Below are 22,907 nucleotides of genomic sequence, written 5' to 3'. Positions count from 1 at the left end.
ATGGCTCTGTAATCAGGAGTTATGTCTCTTCCCCAGGGCTCAGTGAACATAGCTTTCTTATGTAAATAGGATGAGAACTGGAGTCCAAATCTTCTGGAACAATAGGAGGAAACACCAAGGTCTCTTCCCTTATCAGCCACTAAGAAAATACTCCTAGCCAGTGCAGCAGTAAATATGTTAATAAACTGTTACATGATGTTATCAGAAGTTGTACTACATACTGAGCATTGAAAGATCAGAGGCTTTAGGGTGGGAGGCAGACACTAATAGCAGGATAGCATGATAGATGCCATAGAAATATGGATCAGCATGGCTAAGGTTTTCAGTATTAGTTTCCAGGCCTTAGAGAATTTCAAGAAATCAACTACCAGATCAACTGCCACTGTCGTGTAGTCAAATTGATTACATTTCTTTACTGTTCCATTCTAAGAATGGGTAAGGTGGTGGTGGTGGTGCAGAGGTAAAAAATCCGCCTGCCAGTGCATGAGACGTGGATTGGGAAAAGGCCTTGGCAGAAAGTGAAGAACTAAAGAGCCTCTTGACGAAAGTGAAAGAGGAGAGTGAAAAAGTTGGCTTAAAGCTCAACATTCAGAAAACTAAGATCATGGCATCCGGTCCCATCACTTAATGGCAAATAGATGAAGAAATAGTGGGAACAGTGTCAGACTTTATTTTTCTGGGCTCCAAAATCACTGCAGATGGTGATTGCAGCCATGAAATTAAGATGCTTACTCCTTGGAAGGAAAGTTATGACCAACCTAGACAGCATATTAAAAAGCAGAGACATTACTTTGCCAACAAAGGTCCGCCTAGTCAAGGCTATGGTTTGTCCAGTGGTCATGTATGGATGTGAGAGTTGGACTATAAAGAAAGCTGAGTGCCGAAGAATCGATGCTTTTGAACTGTGGTATTGGAGAAGACTCTTGGAAGTCCCTTGGACTGCAAGGAGATCCAACCAGTCCATCCTAAAGGAGATCAGTCCTCGGTGTTCATTGCAAGGACTGATGTTGAAGCTGAAACTCCAACACTTTGGCCACCTGATGCGAAGAGCTGACTCATTTGGGAAGACCCTGAGGCTGCAAAAGATTAAGGGCAGGAGGAGAAGGGGACAACAGAGGATGAGATGGTTGGATGGCATCACTGACTCAATGGACATGGGTTTGGGTGGACTCTGGGAGTTGGTGATGGACAGGGAGGCCTGGCGTGCCTGTGGTTCATGGGGTCGCCAAGAGTTGGACACGACTGAGCGACTGAACTGAACTGAATTTGGAGTAGGAAATAGCAACCTGCACCAGCATTCTTGCCTGGAAAATTCCATGGACAGAGGAATCTGGTGGGCTATAGTCCACGGGGTCACAGAGTCCAACACAACTTTGAGCACACATGCCTGTAACATTTTGTTTCTCTTTAAAGTCCCAAGAAGTACAAATTCCCTATTGGGCGGGGATGCTTGATCAGGGAGAGGCTCAACAGTATCCCAGATTTTAGCAACTGCCAGAGAAATACATTGCTCTCTTACTGATAATTCTAACTATGTAAGAAACTTTCAAGAGGAAATACAAATAATAACAAAAGATAACTTCAGTTTAGCAGAGCACCTGTGTTTTCCCAGTCAAAAGTATGCTTTTTAAAAAAAATTAAACATAAAATGTTTATGGTTACCGAGCAATAGTTCATTTCAGTCCAAGCGCTCTGAAAACTGTGGACCCATACCTCAGAAAAGTACACCCTCAGTGGTCAGAGTTTTGTATCTGATTTCTTAGACAAGGCACAGGGAGTAGGCAAGTACCTGCTGAAGCCTGTGCAGACCAACAAAGTGCCAACAAATTCCAACTTTACGAAAAGATAGGAGTAAAACGGTATCATACACATACTCTCTCCATGCTGCTGTGCTGCCAAAGGATTAAAAAAAAAATACTGCTGGGACATTTCCAGCCATTTCCCACTGGATTTCCACTGTAATACTAAGTATGTCTAATACCAATGCAGTGTACAGGCTAGTTCGGGACAGTGGCATATGTAACACATAGAACTCTTAATAGCAATACTTAATACTTGTTCTCGTTCTTACATGTACTTTCTAATTAAAGTTCAAAGTTTTGGTCAAGGGTTGTGGAGATAATATACAAAAGAATAGTATCATCACAGTCACAATTTAATGAAGTGAGTTCATTAAAAAAATGCGTAATATGAATCAAAGAACATGTAGGCTTGTTAAAACAATCTATTACATTTGCAGAATATAATAGTTTTCTTAGGGGTAAAAATTCTTTTATTACATTTCACCTTACTACTTAGAAGAAATATACCCAATACTGGTAAGGTCTGACTGTTTTTATTGAACACTTATTTTTAAAAACTGCAAAAATAGGTGCAAAGATTAGTCTTTCTTATTTCACAGAGTATATTCGAACTGCTGTTTATGACCTGGGTCTAAAATATTCACACACCACTCACTATTAAGGGTCATAATTCAGACAGATTTTCTGAGATAATTCTTTTAATTACAATTGACAGAGAAGAAATGTTTATAAATTTAGAAAACAAATTTATAAATAAAAAACTCAGAAAATAAAGAACTGTTGCTTAAAATAAGAGGTTTCCCCCCAAATAAGAGGATTTGAACTATGCAAACCTGCTACATGTGATTTAAAATGGAAACAATGATAAATTATACTTAATGTGCTAGTAATAATAAATGGTTCCCATGACTGAAAAGTTCTTCATACAGTGTCCGGTGACCACATGTAGAAGTAAAGTCTTTTTCTCTATAGAGGTCAAAGATTAAAAGTCCTTGATGTGAAATCAGAATCGGTCTGCTGCTCTGCTAGCCACAGCTCGAATATTGCCATAAACCTTTGATGGAGGATTTCCTGCAGGAGAAAATAAAAACACTTATCTTCACAAATATATGTATAGATGCTAGACAGACAATAGCCTGCAACACTGCCTAGGACTTTTTCCCACTGGATCCTCCTTAAATCAACAAAAGAGCCATAAAGAAAACCATATAAATACTCTCCCAATACTTTAAAATCCTAAGTGCCAAAGACACCAGGTTGTCAAAGTATTTCGAAAAGCAGCTGGTCCAGTCAGACCTGGGCATGCGTACTAAGTCACTTCAGTTGTATCTGCCTCTGTGACTCCATGGACTGTAGCCCACCAGGCTCCTCTGTCCATGAGATTCTCCAGGCCAGGATACTGGAGTGGGCTCCCATGCCCTCCTCCAGAGGATCCTCCAAACACAGGGACTGAACCTGCAGCTCTCATATCTCTTGCACTGGAAGGCGGGTTCTTTACCACTAGCTCCACCTGGGAAGCCCCAGCCTTGGACACCACAGCGGATTCCATGTTTTCCCAACAAGCGCTATAGCCTGCATCTCTGACCACAGGTGACAGTACTTTATGGTCTGAAGATGGGACCAAGTGGGTAATTAAAACGGCTGATGCTAATCAGCAGCTCCCTTTTGGCTGAACCTAAAACACTGCCCCCTGCCCCCCACTCTGGAAGGAGTCCCAGTGCGTCTCCTCAGGGGGACACAGCCATGATGTAAGCAACATGATCCAATAAGCCCTTTCTCTTGGGCTCACAGATGGAATCCAAGCGAAAATATTCCAGCTTCCTCTCTGGGCCAACACTTGCCAACCCCAAGAGTTTCTGCCTGCTACCTTTATCAACTGGGCCCTAAAGTGATATGCAATGTGATCTGAGTTCCTAAATTCTCTATTCCTTTAGAGAAAACAGCAGAGGAAGAGACTGCGGTTACCCAGAATGAGGTTGCAAATGGCGGTTCTTGCCATCTTGATATTTTGAAAAGAACCAAGGATGTGAACTTTCCTGCAAGAGATACAGTGAGACAAGTTAGCCACAAAAAGCATTTACTTAACTAAGTCCCATGATCCAGAAATTCTGGAAAGATGACAGACGGATTCCTACATAAAGGTGGTGGTGATGGCCCAACACTGTAAATATACTACCATCCACTCTGAAAGGAAGGATTTTATGGTAAGTGAATTAAAACCTAAGTTCTTCAAGATTCTTGGTGAATAATGGCTTCCCTCCATTCAGTACTCTGCATACGCTAGGGCTTTATATACATGTTCTTATCATTTAATCCTCACACAAGCTTTATTAGAAGTTATTCCCACATTACAGATGAGAAAGAAGTTTGGGAGAAATCAAAACACCGGGCCAAGATGACACACTGGCAGAACTGAGATTAGATGCAAATTAGATGCATTAACTATACTTAGTTAAAATAATTTGGATTTCAAATGCAAATATTTCTAAAAATGATCTAAATTTCTTCATCACTGAGGATTATCCAGACCCTTTTTAACGTGCATTCCTTGCTGAATGGCTCCAATTAGACTGATATTATAGCATTTTACTTTTTTGAGCTCACCTTCCAAAATATCAGTAAACTTAGGAAACCGAAGCCAAAATCTACAGGGGAAGAACCCTTTCCCAAAGCAGAACCCTCTTCACACCACAGGCTCAGACATTTCTGAAACGAGTAAAACTGAGGCTAAAAACAAGAGAATAAGTTAAAGTCAGTTCAAGATGATCCCCAGGTTTTCTTCCCCACTCTAGGCAACAGGCAACCATCCAACTACCCTTTCTTTTACTCCAGTAAAATTAAGGTGGTAAGCTGCTCACTGGAGAAGGTGAGAGACTTGGGGTCTCGACCAGGGGCACCAGGCACAGCACAAGTAGGAAGACCATGACCAGAACGGAGGCAATGTCATGTGAACGTCCGCACAGAGAAAGACAACTGGCTTCCAGACGTTTGTCAGCAGAAGGACTGGAGAATACGTCTAAGGGGAAGCTGGCCTCAATGGGAAAGACTAAAGATACTGACATCAGGGCTTCCCAAAGGAACAGCCTGGCAATCACCCAAGTGAAGCCCAACAGTCCACCAGTCTCCCCCACCCCCACCTGCAAGTGCCCCGAGCCCAGGGTTTCTAGTCCACTCTTTATGGTCCCACTTTTACACAGGACGCTCTCACTATAAGGAATCAGAACCCGAGGAAAGCATCTAATACAAAAGAGTAGGCGGCGTGACCAGCAGGCGAAGAAAGCGGTACAGAAATTTCTGCAGGGAGAAAAGCAAAACAAAACTAGTGAGATGAGAAAAGCAGTTTTCACTCACTCATGAATCAAGGACAGGGTATTAAGAAAACTGAAAAAAGATTAGAAGATGAAGTTACTAGAAGCAGCTCTGAATGAAAATCATTTACAAGAGTGGAAGACATCTTGAAAACCAGGTCTCACCAATGTCCTTCCTATGCTAAGCCAGCTCCAGGACCATCTGTGCCACCAAAACAAAGCGGGACAAAGAATCCAAGAACCGAGGGGCTCAAACACCGAAGGCCACAAAGGGCAATGGTGAAAAGCCAGGACGGCAGCTGGGGGCCAGGGAGAAGGGGACAGTGCTTTGGGAACAGAAACCTCCAGCAGAGACTTATAAAATGTCTCATATGTCTGAGCCCACCAAGAGGAGATACAGGTATAGCTTTCTAGTCACTGCAACACTGAGGAAGCAGAGAGACACATTCAGAATTATTTCTTCATGTGACAACAAAGGTGCAAAGGACAGATAAACACAGGATACTATCTGGTTCAGCTGTTAATACTCCAGCACCAATTTCACACTCAGACAATACTGAGCGTGAACTGAACAAAACCCACAGAGTACAGGGCAAGGCAAGCAAACTGGCCTGCTAAAAGGCTGGCAGGGTGGAGATGGAGGTGGGGATGAAAAAGCACAAGCCTTCCTCTTTCACAGGAGAAAATCAACAGTGAATCTGAGGGAAAAAAATGAAGCTGGTATATAGAGATATTTGGAAATAGAGATAAATAATGTTTAAAGTTTAGCTAGAAAATCTCAGTTTGAAGACTTGAAATTCCCTCCCTCAGAGGAGGTGGAAATGGAAGTAGACAGTGGCAGTTTAAGTATGTGTATATGTAACTTTGATAAAACTGTAAAAGTCAGGCACGAAAGATGAGGAAATAGAGAAGCAAAAGCACATACAGAGTGAGTAGTTTAGCTACTAAAACAACCAAAGCTTCAGGGCAGTAGTTGGAATGGGATGTATGTAGGTCTCCAGACATAGGCAGCATTCTTTCCCATTCGATATACTGAATGTATCTGGAACAAATGGATGTTAGTTTTATATCGTGTTCACATTCTACTCTGCCAGGTTTTCAGCAACTCATCAAAAAGAACATTTACGGGTGCATAGCAGTCCATCTTATGGCTATGTCATAATTAACATGAGTTGCTGCACACATGGATTTCCAACTAGCCTACCTACAGTAAAAAGTGCAGGACGGTGTATCTCTTTGCTGGTACTTGGCACTGGAAAAAACCTACTGCTAACCACCAACAAACTGGAGAAACTTGAAACCACATGCTATCTAAAAGAAGTCATGCACTCAAGACTACATACTGTGTATTTTTACCTATGTGAATTTTAAGAAAAGGCAAAACCCTAGTGACAGAAAGATGAGTGACTGCCTGGCAATCAGGAAGGGCCGCAAAGATGCACAGGGAACTTTTGGGGTGACACAGCTGAGTGTGGAGGGGTCACAGGACTAGAGAGACTATTTGCCAGGATCTCACTGAATTACATGCCTAAAACAGGTGACTTTAACTGAATGAAAATCATACTGTAATACAGCTATTTAAAAAATGAATTTGACAAGGAGATTTTAACCCAAGCCTTAGAAAATAATACTTGGTGGTGGTTTAGTCTCTAAGTTGTGTCTTACTCTTGCGACCCCATGGACTAGCCTGCCAGGCTCCTGTCCATGGGATACTCCGGGCAAGAATACTGGAGTGGGTTGCCATTTCCTTTTCCAGGGCATCTTCCCGGCCCAGGAAGCAAACCCAGGTCTCCTGCATTGCAGGCAAATTCTTTACCATCTAAGTTACAAGGGCAGCTTTTATAAATTATAAACTTAATATAATGTCCTAACAATAATTAGAATTACAGCAAATCAGTTACATTTTAAAACTTCTAAATTAAAAAACTATTAGGACTGTATATGATATTTCAAAGTATGGGAAATTTCTAGTTCAAGAGAGCTTTTCCCATGACTCTGGAGCCCCATCTCCAGGCTCAAGTCATGAAAGGTCAACGCTGTAACACACTTACCTTTAGGTAAACAGGGCCACCAATGCAGCGTTAACAGTTTTCCACTTAAGTATAAAAAACAGTCTAAAATTTAGATTTGAAAATAATAGTGAGCCCCTCAGCTCAGAGCAAAGATGAGATGACTTTAAATAAAATTATTTCTGGATTTAGTAGCAGGCAGATCCCTCCTCCTCAGTCAACTGCTTCGTTTCCCAACTTCTCGGCACTGTATAATCTCTGCGCCATCTGCCAGTAACCCCAAGCTGGTAACGGAGCGGCTTCACCCGCAGGCAGAGAAGGGTAATCCTAGCTTGACTTCCTGCACCCTTATTTTAAGCCCATATCATCTTATTGATGTTCATATATAACTGCTCTGTAGTTTTCCCAACAACGTGCAACACTCATCTTCCCTTTATGAAAGGCCTTTATATGTTCGTGCATGCACATGTGTATATATACGTTTGTTTTTATTTTTTTATTGAAGGATAATTGCTTTACAGAATTTTGTTGTTTTCTGTCAAACCTCAACATCAATCAGCCATAGGTATACATATATCCCCTCCTTTTTGAACCTCCCTCTCATCGCCCTCCCCATCCCACCCCTCTAGGTTGATACAGAGCCCCTGTTAGAGTGTCCTGAGCCATACAGCAAATTGGCTATCTATTTTACATACGGTAATGTAAGTTTCCATGTTACTCTTTCCATACATCTCACCTTGTCCTCCCCTCTCCCATGTCCATAAGACTATTCTCTTTTTGAAGCAAAGACTCATGATGGCATTGAACACGTGTACTTCTTGCTCTCCTCTACGGATTTAATACGCTCCCGTGATACTATTTAAATATTCCCCTGTCATGTAATTTAACAGTGATTCTCAACATTTCCTTCATTGCAAACTGAGAAAAAAGCTATAACATCTAAAGATTTTTCTCAACTAAATCTGCTCTCAGAGTAGGTAACTGTTCAGCCAAAAGCATATCCTCACAAGGATTTAGGGGTTAACGTCATGCATAAATACAATCTTAATCACTTCTTGAAACTAGCAAAAGACCATATGTAAATTATGACAATAGTTTTCTCAAGATCACATACTTACACGTCAGCTAAAACTATCCGCGTCCGGGTCACGTTCTCAATGGTGAATTTGGTTTTTCCTCCTTTGCCAGCAATTCTGCCTATTGCCCTGGACAGGTGGTCTCCCTTTAAAGGTTTAACTAAATGAGAAAAGCAAGACCTCAGGAAGGAAGCCATTGCAGCATTACCCACTTCCACAGATGTTTAATCATTAGCCAAATTTCCCTCCTAAAAGACCCAAAACATGCATTTTTTAAAAAGCTGCTAAGAATACAGCTCAACTGATGCTACCGGAAAGCTGAGAGTCATGCAGAATACAAAGTCAGCAGTACAAAAGTACCATCCAGGAGTTCATACAAAAAGACCACCATACACTCACCATCTGTAATTTCAAAAGACTCTAGAAAGAGGTCATCCAGTCTAATAAGGGCAAGTGCGTCCTACAATACAGAAATACACACTATGAGGTGCTTCCATTCAAGTACCTGTGTGAGTGCGTGAGTGTTACGCTAACTCATAAATTGTAAAACTAGAACACTCAAAAAACAAAAAAATGCCCAAATCTATCAAAACATTCATGTGGAGTGTTTTCTGAGCCCCCATTTCAGCTATCATGAAATCACTCACCTCCACCTGAAACCCAAGAATGAAGGCTTTCACAAAATCAGCTGCTTTTGTCAGGGCGCTAACATCTTTAGTTTCTTTACAAGTCTGTTTAAAAAAAAAAAAAGGTGGGGTAAGAGGCACAAATTATAGCTGGAAATGAAAACGGCAACATTCTAGCAAACTACTAGGACTGACCTTACCCATTATTGCAATTTCCTTCACCATCACCCTTCCCAATATATTCTCTGTGACCCAGTTTTTGGTGACCTAAGTACTGTGTTTAGTTTTCAAAACAAAACTTGGCTAGCTCCAGGGCTGGGCAGTTCCCCTCAAACACTGTCAAAAGACCGACTGCACTCCATGGCTGATCTGACTCTGGAGCTACTGGCGAGATCCCTCCACTCACTCCCACTCTGAAGGACCTCCGTCCTCAGTTCATTCCCATCCAAGCTGGTCCTCTTCAGTGCCATCTCCCTGGGAGTCCAGGTCTCATCTCCCAACTTCAACCACCATTCCTGTGCTGATGTTTCTTTCCCAAAGCAACAACTCTAGTACTAACTACCAAGAACGGCTTAAGCAATGATCCTGCCCTCAAAGATTTTATTCGATAATCACAGAAATAGGCACTCTTCATGAAATGCCAACCCCTGTAAATGACATGACACTGCAAAGGTGCTTGACACACTATAGCTCTGATCTTCATGTCAACCTAAATTTAAGCAAGATAAGTACTTTTACATTAGAGGAAACTCAAGTACCAAAATGAAAACGTAAAATCTGAACACGGATCTGATTCCAAAACCATGAGTTCTGCTCTCCCACACAGACTCACAGTTGAGTTGAGGAGACTGTGCGTATTTGACAACTTTGAAACCTTGCAGGGTTGTGTAAAAGCACATTTAAAACTATAGATTCCAGGCCCAATTCCATATGTGACCTCAGGCAAGTCTCATGAATGCTCTAAGCCTTAAGTTTTCTTATCTGTAAAATAAATTGGAACAGAAGAGCCTGAGAGGTCCCTACTAGCACTGATGACTTTGCCCAAGATACTCCTTGGCCAGTTTCCTCACATCTATTAGATGGGGTATGTTATCTGCCTCACAGGGCTGTTCTCAAGACCAAAATGATGTAATGCCTGCCAAAGCACCACTATGTGGCACACACTGGCACAGAGCAGTATCAACAAATGTCAGAGGAGTCCAAACTGATGGTGCTGTAATACATAATCAAGAGATTCTGACAACTTCTTTATTAAGCCTTTTATCAATCAGCAAAACATAAGTTTAAGCCCTGAAGACTAGACTGAAAAAATGGACTGACAGTAAAGGAGAAAGAACTTGAGCTAGACTCTAAAAGATGATGAAACTGAAGTAGGAAGGAAAAGGAAGTAGGGAGAAGGCCTTCACAGAGCAAATCCATCCATTAAGGAGGGACAAGGAAAATGTTCAAAGCAATGGTAAGAGGACTTGAGAATGAGACTCCTAATTCAAAGGCAAATTCAAATACTTTTATCTTTCAGAGATACTGAAGATATCAATAAAAGCAGTGTGGTCTGGGAAAATTAATCTGGCTCTGGCAAAAAGGATGGAGAAGCGAAATGAGATTTAAAGAGAATAAAAAAAGCAAACTTATAAGCAGACAAGAAGTTCTGGCAGAAAACCAAAAAAACCTAAATGAAACTGAGAACAAAGAGAAATTCTGTCAAGTTCTGTATTTTAAACTCTGCCAACTATTTAAAACAGTGCCCCTCTGCTTTGCTCCATTATTCTAATCCCTCAACAGAAATAAGTCTTATAACAGCCCTGATAATGATAATTAATTTTGGTCACTGATTCTGATGCAAAATTGGAACCCACAGGAAAAAACCCCAAAGTCTATTAATTTTAATTGTCCACCTCCTAGACTGACATCATGCAAAGAATAAACAAGTATTTTTACATAATTTACACTTACTCTCAAAACTTGTTTTTTCCTAAAAAGTAACACTAAAATATAGTACCTGTACTGCAGCAAGTACTTCGGCTGCTCATTTACATACATCTGTTTACGATAACCTCTTTATTAACCCTTTAATCAATCAACACAGAACAGTATTAAAAATGTGCTGAGACGCAGCTGGTATTTTAGTATAATTTCAGGTCAAACTGGAAGAAACTCATTCAACAAGGTAAGTCCCACTAAGAATTCCTAGAAAGTCTATTCTTTCTTCCTAGGACAGAAAAACCCCAGCATATTTTAAAGTGATTAATAGTCTCCTTACTCTGATTTCAACATTTCTCGATTTCAAGTTAAAGCGTATCTGAAGTCCCAAATGCTCCACAATAGGAGTAAATATCTTCAGCCAGTTCTCTTTTAGTGGCGTGTATCTGTTAGCTGGGACTGGAATTTTCCTGGTTTCTTCTTTCCCACTCTATGACAAAAGAAAACACAACTCAGCAGTTGTCTAAAGGAATGAGGATGAAGTTGTAAAACAACTGATCCTCAAAAAGCGTCCTTTAATTGGACAGATTAAACACCAGGAGAGTCGCCGCTCTGAGCTTCACTCCAGAAAAAGCGTCAACATCACCCAGAGGCCACCGGCCCGACCCGTCTCTGGCCCCAGCCCCGTTCCTGTTCCTCGGTCCCAGCCAGTACCAGGAACCCGTCCCCGGAGAGGGGCGGGAAGACGGGCCTCTTAGCGGGTCGGGCTTCCTCGGTGTCCATGCAGTTCGCGTCGCCTCCCTCCCCCTGCGTGGACGGCTGCTCGGCCTGCCGTTTCTTCGCCCGCCGGCCACCTTTGCGGGTGACCTGACTGAAGCCGTCCTCGGCCAACGGGCTCTGTGCCTCCATCACGCTTTCCATTCTCCAGAACCTCCAGCCCAACCTCAACTTCCAGCTCCAACACGTGCGAGGCTATACCACGCAGGCGCGCCTCGCAGGCCCCAACCTCCGCCAACCAGCCCCAGGGGTCCGCCCTCTTTCCTAAGACGTCCCCAGCAGGGGACCTAAAGCGGGAGTTTGTGCGTGTTTGTTGTGAGGGGGAAGGGCTGTCCTAAAATATGCCTGATTCTTAGGTTCGCCTTCTGCCCCCACCTCTCGCAGTCAGCACGCTTTGTAACACATAATCTGTATCTGTACGAAAGGCAATAGGTAAATCCATAAAGAAGTTTGTGTTGTTGGGGAAGGAAACTCTTGTATGCCTGCACTAGAGCATCCGGCATTATCTGAGAAACCTAAAACTACTTGTTAGGGTTCTAGGGGCGCCTACGGCAAGCGGGAGGGACAAACTAGCCATAACGTTTGGACTCTGGTTTCCAGGTTAGTTTCGTCAGGGTTAGTCGGCTGTGTCCCGCTTGGCGGAGGCGAAATCTCTCGGCTGGACCATGTCGGCCTTCGAGAAGCCTCAGATCATCTCCCATATCCAGAAGAGCCTCAATTATACGGTGTTTGACTGTAAGTGGATGCCCTGCAGCGCCAAATTTGTGACCATGGGCAACTTCGCACGGGGCACCGGCGTCATTCAGCTGTACGAGATCCAGCAAGGGGACCTAAAGCTGCTGCGGGAGGTGGGTGCCGGCTCGAGACCTCCCAGTTCCAAGATCTGGGACTGCTGCTGGAGGGGAGTGCGGATCTTGGGGGCGGGAGTTGTGCGTTCCTTTTTGCCAGAGCCTTTGTCCAGCGTCCCCTCAAAGCGCTGCTGAAGCTGCGCGGGAATAGCGAAATTGACCGCAGATTGAGGAATAATTCGGACGTAAAACGCCTTGGTTCGAGACGTGAATTCTCATCGGGTCCCTTCCTCCAGCCATCTCCACCCCTCTCCCAGTCCAGTGCGAGGTCCCTGGAGGTGACGTTATGACTTCACATTTAAATTCGAGGCGTTTCTGTGCAGTGCGCGTGTGTTTGTGGAGAGTCTTTTATTTTTTTATTTTTGAATTTTATTTTTAATATAAATTTATTTATTTTAATTGGAGGCTAATTACTTTACAGTATTGTATTGGTTTTGCCATACATCAACATGAATTCGCCACGGGTGTATACGTGTTCCCCATCCTGAACCCCTCTCGCACCTCCCTCCCCGTACCATCCCTCTGGGTCATCCCAGTGCACCAGCCCCAGCATCCTGTATCATGCATCGAACCTGGACTGGTGATTCGTTTCATATCTGATATTATACATGTTTCAGTGCCATTCTCCCAAATCATCCCACCCTCTCCCTCTCCCACAGAGTCCAAAAGACTGTTCTATACGTCTGTGTCTGTTTTACTGTCTCGCATACAGGGTTATCGTTACCATCTTTCTAAATTCCATATATATGCGTTAGTATACTGTATTGGTGTTTTTCTTTCTGGCTTACTTCACTCTGTATAATAGGCTCCAGTTTCATCCACCTCATCAGAACTGATTAAAATGTATTCTTTTTAATGGCTGAGTAATACTCCATTGTGTATATGTACCACAGCTTTCTTATCCATTCGTCTGCTGGTGGACATCTAGGTTACTTCCATGTCCTGTCTATTATAAACAGTGCTGCCATGAACATTGGGGTACACGTGTCTCTTTCAATTCTGGTTTTCCTTGGTGCATATGCCCAGCAGTGGGATTGCTGGGTCACTTTCACTTTTCACTTTCATGCATTGGAGAAGGAAATGGCAACCCACTCCAGTGTTCTTGCCTGGAGAATCCCAGGGACGGGGGAGCCTGGTGGGCTGCCATCTATGGGGTCGCACAGAGTCGGACATGACTGAAGCAACTTAGCAGCAGCAGCAAGGCAGTTCTATTTCCAGTTTTTTAAGGAATCTCCACACTGTTCTCCATAGTGGCTGTACTAGTTCGCATTCCCACCAACAGTGTAAGAGGGTTCCCTTTTCTCCACACCCTCTCCAGCATTTATTGCTGGTAGACTTTTGGATCGCAGCCATTCTGACTGGCATGAAATGGTACCTCATTGTGGTTTTGATTTGCATTTCTCTGATACTGAGTGATGCTGAGCATTTTTTCATGTGTTTGTTAGCCATCTGTATGTCTTCTTTGGAGAAATGTCTGTTGAGTTCTTTGGCCCATTTTTTGATTGGGTCGTTTATTTTTCTGGAATTGAGCTGCAAGAGTTGCTTGTATATTTTTGAGACTAGTTCTTTGTCTGTGGAGAGTCTTTTAATAGGTACAAGATAGTAAAGTACTTGGTCATACAAGCAGAGCCAAAGCAGGCACTAGGATGCCTGCTATGTAATTGGAGGAGACAATCCAAAACAATTACTCTTTCAACAAGTGTCAATTGATTGCCTGGTATTCTCCGGCTAGTAAATGACAGACAATGTCCCTGATTATTATGGAGTTTTTTTTCTAGTGGGAGAGAGAATCAATTAAATAATCAAACTAACAATACATAAAACACAAACTGAGATGAATTCTCTAATGTAAAGGCACATGGTTCTATGAGAGTAAAAACAAAACCAGAAAACCAGATTTGCATTGAGTAAAAGCTGCTGCTGCTGCTAAGTTGCTTCAGTCGTGTCCGACTCTGTGCGACCCCGTAGACAGCAGCCTATCAGGCTCCTCCGACCTTGGGATTCTCCAGGCAAGAATGCTGGAGTAGGTTGCCATTTCCTTCTCCAATTCGTGAAAGTGAAAAGTGAAAGTGAAGTCACTTAGTCGTGTCGGACTCTTAGCGACCCCATGTACTGCAGCCTACCAGGCTCCTCCGTCCATGGGAGTTTCCAGGCAAGAGTACTGGAGTGGGGTGCCATCGCCTTCTCCAGAGTAAAAGCTAACTAGGTCAAATTAGGAGTTGAGGTTTACAAGAGGAAACAGCTCAGCAATGAGGGAGAGAGATTATCTCCTTTTGGAACAAAACAGCAGAGAGGAGGCCTTGCAAATGCTGTAGATCATTTAAAAGATTTATGCCTGTTTTTGTAAGAAAAATGGGACATCAGTGAAGGGCTTTAAGCAGCTTGTGGCAAGGTTAGGTTTACAAGTTTTGTAAAGATTACACTAATGGAAGAATTGGAGAATAATGATATTAACATTTTTATATCTGTTTACCAGTTTTTAAATGCCTTTATTTGGGTTGCCTAGAAAAAAAAAATCAGTTATATTCAGATGTTAGCATTGTCATAGACTACAGGGAAGTTTGTAACTCCAGGGACCAAGAACTATGGAGAGAATCTGCTTGGAGGAGTTAGGGCCTCAACTGATAGGCAAAGGATGCATACACTTTCTCTAGAAAAGCTTAGATTAGAAAGTATGTAAGGCCTCATCCCGTTTTAAATTCTATGAATGCTACTTTTCTTGTTCAGATTGTCTTTGCTAGCCAGGCACTCTGCTCCTAAACACGGCATGTTCTTTCCTACCTTTCCTTACGTTTTTCATCACTTAGCCCCCAGTCACCTGTTGCTATTCTAAGATCCAGTTCAGATTATTTGACTGTTGACATCTCATTCCTGATCCCCACATAAAGTAACTTTTCTTTATTGCTTTCCTGTGGTACATAAGTACCATTATTATCTGTGCTAGAAATATATCCTTCTGTCCCATGTATCTCTAATTAGATTGTAAACTCCCAGAGAGTAAGGACAGTTCTTTCTTTAGTGTGGTATAAAAGGAGCAGCCACTCAATCAATGACTTGTTAAAAGAATGAGTGAATTTATGTCTGTAAAAGGATATAACTTGGAACATTTAAATATTGATTTATTAATCACTAATTGATTGAGGCCAGGAGTTTGAACACGTAGGAAACATTGAAAATGGAGAAAGAATATGGTGAACTATTGGGAATAAATACTAGTCAAAACTCAACCAGAGTTGAGTTTTGTGACATATTTTTAGTAGGGCTTTATGACTTGTGTACATTTCATGAATACACTTGTTCTATAAAGAGAAATCGTGTTCTTTGTCTCTTCTAGAGTTCTGGAAGAGTCTAGCAGCATTTTTCTTGGAATAATTTTGCTTTTTAACTAAAGTAATGTATGTTCATGATAGAATATACCAAAAATATAGTTAGGGAAAAGAAGTAAATGGATGTCACCCACTTTTTATATTTTCACCTGTATCCTTTGAGTCTTCTCTTTTTCTACCATAAATTTTCCATTGAGAACCTGTCGTTTCAAGGTACTATGATAAAGAAGGACCAGAAATACTTGAAAGATGAGTCCTTCCTCCTAAACAGCCTACTGCCTAAAGTGAGGGTAAAACAAATGCACAGATTTGAGAGCTTACATTGTGTTTGGCTGTGATGATGCCGTGGAAAAGAATATAGGCTAAGAACAGTCCCAGTGATTCTCAGCTCTTACTGTGCACCAGGAGCATCTGAATGTGCATCGTTACTGTTGTGTTGTGTGTTCTTGGGTGTACGTGTTGTAAAATATTCATGCCTTGGTTCCACCCCTGGAAACTGATGCACTTGGACTCTTTCTTGCCTCTAGACTAGTTTGAGTCCCAGACATTAGTATTTTTTAAACTTCCAACAGATGATTCTAATGAGTAGTAGGGTTGACTGTCTTCATTGTTCAGTCACTAAGTTGTGTCTTATTCTTTTGCAAATCCATGAACTGCAGCCTGCCAGGCTCCTTCTGTCCATGGGGTTTCCCAGGCAAGAATACTGGAGTGGATTGCCATTTCCTCCTCCAGGGGGTCGTCCTCACCCAGGGATCAAACCCAAGCCTCCTGCATTGGCAGGCGGGTTCTTTACCATGGAGCCACATAGGTACCTTTGGAGCTTCCCAAATGCATTTTCCTTTCTTTTCCCTCTTTTTCCCTCTTCTAGAGCTAAGTTAGTTTCTAGCTATCATTGTGCTAGTTGAATTATTGGTTAAAAAATTAGGAAACATAAAATATTAGGAAACTTGATTTTATCCTTGTAGAACTACCTCAAGCCTTGTGCTCGAGTCCTTGGGTGCAGGATAAAAAGGAAGGAAGAAAATGGGTCTTTGTTGGTGCCTCCTTATCACTAATCAGATAGATAGGGAATGAAGGCAGGGTCTTCGTATACAATTGAGTAGTTTGTTAAACTGCACACAGGTATCTGGCCAAGGGTTCAAGTGAAGGCTGAAATCCATCTCTCTCCAGCTTTTCCCCTCCTGTGCGAAACTTCCATCAGCCTGTAGAGGGCGCCTTCCACAGTCCCACCCCCACACCACCCCCACACCACACCCCCACCCCCACCCCCACCCCCACACCCCCACCTCCCCACTCCCCCCACTGCCCCAACCACCACCACTTGGCCCAAAGGACTAGGGGTGGCCCTGAAAAGTGCCACATTTGGGGATGTTTACACTTTAAAAATTAGTAATAATCTAATAAAGTTCTGCTTTTTTAGCCCCTGTGCCACTGAATTTACTGCTTGTTAACATTTGGTTGACTAAACCTTTTAATGTTAATTAAGTAGTGCCAGGATGTGGAGGAGGAAATACTGACAAGCTGTACTAGACCCACCCACAGATAGAACAAAAATAGCTCTGCTGGAATTATCGATCATGGCTTCCTTAATCACCTTAACTTAGAGCAAAGAGAACCAACAACTGGGGGTCAAATAGGTCTGTCATCCACAGTCATTTTCAGTATCATAGCAAAAGTTAATATATTCTAATTTACTTTGTGGAACACATTTTGCAAAATAGATCTCCATTTTTTTTTTAAACCAGTTTTCTAGCAGGAAAACTTAAGTGTCCTCTGAATTCTTTACATCTTTTCTTTTCCAAAGGTAAAACATTTAACAGGGACAAGGAGGGGTCCCTTTTATGAACTATTAAAAAGAAAAATTAACTTTACTCCAATGTCCTTTCTTAATTTAGCTAATGTTATCATTTCCATGAATATCTAAGGAAAAAGCAAACACTTCTGCTTTTTTAAGTCCACTTGCCAACCTAGCTCAGCCTTTCTGAGCAAAGCGCAGCCCTCCCTGCTGTGCAGATAACAAGATGTTTACACATTTGAGTTTATTTTTCAATATGGTTCTGTATTTTGAGTTTAATTTGATTCTTTATCTTTAATTTGATTCTTTAAACATCATTTGCAACGGACCACTAGTTAAATCTTTTTGATAGAAGAATATATGGCTATCCTTTGATAAAAGGACACAAGAATAAAAAAATAACAGGAAGCATAAATATCATGTTTACATTTTATGAAGACACAAAATGAAGGTAAAAACCAAAGGACACAAATCTGAAAGTAGGTTTAAGTCAGGCCTTACTTACCTCACCAGTCTAGTTAAGGATTGGAGCATTTCTTTGGGACTTCTAAGGGCTCGGGTTTATAGAATGGGGGCTACATAGGAAATGTTTATTTAACTGATTTACATATAGTCCTGGAGACAGCCTAGTGTCGTAGAAAGAGCTTGGAATCTACCTGACTGTAGGATCCTTGGGCGAGTCTCCTCATCTTTTGAACCTGCTTGTCATCTGGAAAGGGGTGTCCCAAACACTTAATTTGCAGTGGCGTGTGTTAGAAAGAGAAGGGATGGACTAGCACAGAAGGACATCTAGAACAGTATCTGATACATTGGTGTTCCATATATGGATGCTGTTTTTATTATTGCATATAAAATGACACTGAAAACTATGGTCTGTCAGGTGAAAATAAGACAGGAGAAAACGGAACATGACCTCCAGCAGTGGTTTCCCTCTATCCAGCAGTGGGACTGAGAAGTTAATCCATGTTCATTTATACTTTCATTTAACAAATGTTGAGGAGAAGGCAGTGGCACCCCACTCCAGTACTCTTGCCTGGAAAATCCCATGGACGGAGGAGCCTGGAAGGCTGCAGTCCATGAGGTTGCTAAGAGTCGGGCAGGACAGAGCGACTTCACTTTCACCTTTCACTTTCATGCATTGGAGAAGGAAATGGCAACCCACTCCAGTGTTCATGCCTGGAGAATCCCAGGGACAGGGGAGCCTGGTGGGCTGCCGTCTTTAGGGTCGCACAGAGTCGGACGCGACTGAAGCGACTTAGCAGCAGCAGAGCACCAATTAGGTGTTGAACAAGTTGTTGAGGGCCCCATTCCTGTGGTATTCATTCTAGGAAGGGAGGAAATAGATAATTGAGTGAATAAAAGAGTTTTGTTGATAAGTGAAATAAGATTAAACAGGGCAAGTGATTGGGATTTGGGGGTTTCACTTAAGATTAGAGGGGTGGGGAGGCTCTCTTAGAGGCATTGACATTTAAGCTGAAATCTAAGCTGAAATTGTTGGTAGAAATCATGATGACAGGAGGGAAGACCAGTCCAGGCAGTGGGAACAGCAAATGCAAATACCCTGAGGCAGCGTGACTGGTGAAGAACAAAAATGCAGCCGCGGGTGTGGCTGGAGTGTGAAAGGAGAGAAGCAGGAAATGAGGTCAGAGAGACCTGCAAGGTCAGCCTTTGAAGGGCTTTGTACATTTATATACCACAGGCCTTGGTGCTACTCCTGTGGGTCTGTGCCTCTAAATGTAGATACATTTTTATCTCATTCCATTCATTATTTGCAATAAACCCCTCTTTTAGAATTCATGTGATGATACACATTAAATTATCTAGTATAGGCCCCACCATGTACTATTATTAGAGTAGTTCTCAGGTTGTTTTCTCCTAAGGTAGGGATTCTCAGATGTGTTCAGGTGTCAGTACATCTGGCCATTGTGGTGTGGTTTTTAGAACAACATGAAATATTATAATAATCAGTTCCACCTCTGCACAAGGATACATATTCTCAGTAGAAAAAAATACATATACTCTGAGTATATATATTATATATATTTTGATATTTGCATCACAAGAAGTAACCATACATAAAAATTTTAATCCTCATTTCCAGGTTTTCTTATTGGTGTTTATTAGCTGGTATTTCCTAACAGACAAACTAAAAAAATTATTGAAGAAAACTTAAACCTGAGAAAAAAATATCCATTAGCTCTGTGTGTGTGTGTGTATCTGTGTATCTGTGAATTTATGTTGGTACTGGAAGATCAGTGGTTGCAGTTTTCTGTCTTCTCTATTCCACAGGGTCTAAAGGCAAAAGTTAGGTAAAGCCATAACAGAGGAAAACTTTGGCTTCCCAATTTTTTATTAGTAGCGGTAAACACTTAGAACTGTGTGCTTCCTACAGGGACTGAAAAGTAGGGGTCAACTTTTTTCTCTTTCATGACCTAGGAGGAAGAGAGACTCCATCAGAGACTCCTGGGGAAAGCAGTAGAATTATGGGAAGCAGAATCTCTAGCTAGTGGAAGAGAAGACAATGGGTGACCAGTCTTCCCAAGGCTATTTGGGGAAGAATTTTCCCAGAGAGTTATATCAATATACGGTGCAAGCCCTCCTCTAGTTCTTAATTCCCAAGTCCCTGGAAGCATATTCCTGTCCCTCAGGGCCCACCTGTTTCTTACCTGAGAGGCCTGTTCACATCCTCTGCCTTAGACTGAGGGAGTCATTAGCAGTGACCTGGAGCTGGGGGAGAGCCAGGCCCTGTGTGAGACAAGTGGGAGGAAGGAGAGGGGAGCTGTTTCTTCAGTTGGTCCAAGTTGGAAGTCTGAATTAGTTTAGCTATAGAAATTGTGTTCTAATAGTGTGACTAGGTGATTAGCTACAATGATTAATTAGTTAATTGAGTGATTAGCTATATCAGTATTAACATATTGTTTCAGGTATTTTATTTGGGGGAAGGGAACGGTGGGGAAAGTTATGACCAACCTAGATAGCATATTCAAAAGCAGAGACATTACTTTGCCAACAACGGTCCGTCTATTCAAGGCTATGGTTTTTCCTGTGGTCATGTATGGATGTGAGAGTTGGACTGTGAAGAAAGCTGAGTGCCAAAGAATTGATGCTTTTGAACTGTAGTGTTGGAGAAGACTCTTGAGAGGTCCCTTGGACTGCAAGGAGATCCAACCAGTCCATTCTAAAGGAGATCAGTCCTGGGTGTTCTTCGGAAGGACTGATGGTAAAGCTGAAACTTCAGTACTTTGGCCACCTCATGCAAAAAGTTGACTCATTGGAAAAGACGCTGATGCTGCGAGGGATTGGGGGCAGGAGGAGAAGGGGACGACAGAGGATGAGATGATTGGATGGCATCACCGACCCGATGGACATGAGTTTGGGTGAACCCCGGGAGTTGGTGATGGACAGGGAGGCCTGGTGTGCTGCGATTCATGGGGTCGCAAAGAGTCAGACATGACTGAGCGACTGAACTGACTGACTGAACCTATGGTGGGGAGGATGTAAATGATTTGGAATTGGAAACTGCTTTATTAAATTGACGAAACTTTGATCCTCCATGGTGTCCCATTGTAAGATACGTTTTCCATAAAATTGGAAAAATAGCTGAAACAGATAAATATCAGTTTTCTGATGTCAAATGTAACTGATGCTATCTCAGATCACCAGTGTATTAAAAAGGAGAAAAAATTAACATTCTGTGTTCTATTCTCATCAATATAATCTTTTACCACCATGTTACTGTAGGTGTCTGATTAAACAAAATTTAATCAAAAGGTCCTGGACAGTTCCAAAGAGTCCCAGCTTTATTTTAGGCCAGGCTACCTAGTAACCGCTAGTTCATCCAGATCCCAAGCAGAAAGCTCAGCAGGCTGGGAGTTTCTAAAGCCCCGGAGCATGATGATTTCTTTTGAATCATGAAAGAGAAGTTCAGTTATAGTTTGTGTTAAGTGAATTTTTATTTTCTTCTTTGAAAATTGCTGCATATATCCTATGTGGAAATACCCAACCAGACATTGAAAGTGGTAGGAAAATTGTTTTCACAAAATATATGAAACAGGCCAACCCTAGTGGTAGGGTTGAAGATTGGCCCAGCAACTCAAAGATTACAGGGAAAGTGCCCTAGAAACTGGGGAACTCTGTAGAGAGAAAAAAAATTCATCCAGATATATCTCTAAGTGAAAAAAATCAAGTCAATGGATAATATATTGATATTATGATGCTCTCTGTATTAAACCAAATCTATATGTAGCAAAGGGTCTAAGAGAATGGGGATTACTTCTGGGGAGTGTCAAAGGGAAACTTACTTTTCACCCTTCAGGTCTTTGGTTTTGTTTGCATCTTTATAGGGAACATGTACTATTTTTGTTAAGAATAAAAGAAAAAAAAAGGGAACTTCCCTGGCAGTCCCATGGTTAAGACTCCACCTTCCAATGCAGCGGGTGTGTGTTTGATCCCTGGTCTGGGAACTGGGATGCCACATGCTGCAGGGAATGGCCAAAAATTAAAAATGAATAAGCAAACATAACATTGTAAATCAGCTGCAGTAAAAATTCAAAAAAGAAAAAAGTTAAAGATTGCAAGAGACTAAATAAGAGCAATAGTTTTGCCCTGTTGAGCTGACAGTAAATGGAAGGTGCTATTCTGCAGCTAGAGTGTGATGTGTGGATGTGTGTCTATATGTGAGTGTACTCACTCAGTGGTGTTCAACTGTTTGTGACTCCATAGAACCTCACTTCCATGTCCTCTAGAGTTTCCAGGGGCCAAGGCAGCTAGACATGTAGACTCCACGATGGACTTCAGTGACATGCACAGGTGGAGTTTGCATGTGGCTGTTTTACTGATGTAACTGCAATTGACCTTTGTATAGCATGGATTTGAACTGCATGGGTCACTTATACCCAGGTATTTTTCAAGAGTTAATAGTACATTACTACATGGGCCATGGTTGGTTGAATCCACGGATGCAGAGGAATCTTGGATATAGAGAGCTGACCATAAGTTACATGTGGGTTAACTCCTGTGCCGTTCAAGGATCAACTGTTATATATAGACTTAGAACAATAGTCTTTTATTTTTATTTACATTTATTTATTTGGCCAAGTGGCTGTGGAATTTTAGTTCCCTAAGCAGGGATTGAACCCAGGCTTTTGGCAGTGAAAGCTCAAGAGTCCTAATCACTGGACTTCCATGGAATTCCCAACAGTCTTTTAAATTAAAGAAATATCAAAACATGGGCTAATCCATGCTAACAGCTGTGCCTTTGGTGCACACAGGTATCCACATCTGTTTGCACTAAAACGGTCTCAGAGAGAATCAGACATAACCATTCTCAGTTTATAGGATTCTGCAGGGAAAACTATACAAGACACATAAGTTTTTGTTTTCTTCCTGTTGTCACCTGGAAGAGTAATATCTTCATTATA

General features: G+C 41.9%; 2 protein-coding genes across 2 annotated transcripts in view; one reads left to right on the top strand and one right to left on the bottom strand.

The window, feature by feature from the left end:
• Positions 1–2,313: 2,313 nt before the first annotated feature.
• Positions 2,314–11,787, bottom strand: PNO1 (partner of NOB1 homolog). Its single transcript, XM_019970416.2, has 7 exons — positions 11,456–11,787; positions 11,082–11,231; positions 8,843–8,926; positions 8,595–8,655; positions 8,238–8,355; positions 3,768–3,838; positions 2,314–2,873 (listed from the first exon to the last, which is right to left on the bottom strand). Exons 1-7 carry the CDS (start codon positions 11,660–11,662, stop codon positions 2,806–2,808), a joined length of 759 nt encoding a protein of 252 aa, XP_019825975.2. The 5' UTR covers positions 11,663–11,787; the 3' UTR covers positions 2,314–2,805.
• Positions 11,788–12,069: 282 nt separating this feature from the next.
• Positions 12,070–22,907, top strand: part of DNAAF10 (dynein axonemal assembly factor 10) — a 29,163-nt gene continuing 18,325 nt past the window's right edge. Inside the window, exon 1 of the mRNA XM_019970415.2 lies at positions 12,070–12,366. Within this exon, the coding sequence (XP_019825974.1) occupies positions 12,184–12,366 (183 nt within the window). The 5' untranslated portion in view covers positions 12,070–12,183. The remainder of the gene's footprint in view (positions 12,367–22,907) is intronic.

The sequence above is a fragment of the Bos indicus genome, chromosome 11, assembly GCF_029378745.1.
Source record: "Bos indicus isolate NIAB-ARS_2022 breed Sahiwal x Tharparkar chromosome 11, NIAB-ARS_B.indTharparkar_mat_pri_1.0, whole genome shotgun sequence".
NCBI lineage: Eukaryota > Metazoa > Chordata > Mammalia > Artiodactyla > Bovidae > Bos > Bos indicus.
Note: the sequence above shows the minus strand (reverse complement) of the source record. Positions and strands in the feature narration are given on the sequence as shown.

What these genes read in the sequence shown, in the direction of transcription:
- PNO1 (XM_019970416.2), bottom strand. Translation starts at nt 11,662, where the DNA reads ATGGAAAGCGTGATGGAGGCACAGAGCCCGTTGGCCGAGGACGGCTTC. An exon ending in TCTCCGGGGACGGGTTCCTG is followed by an intron (nt 11,232 to 11,455) that starts GTACTGGCTGGG and finishes CTTTTGTCATAG; the next exon opens with AGTGGGAAAGAAGAAACCAG. An exon ending in CGGATAGTTTTAGCTGACGT is followed by an intron (nt 3,839 to 8,237) that starts GTAAGTATGTGA and finishes TATCTCTTGCAG; the next exon opens with GAAAGTTCACATCCTTGGTT.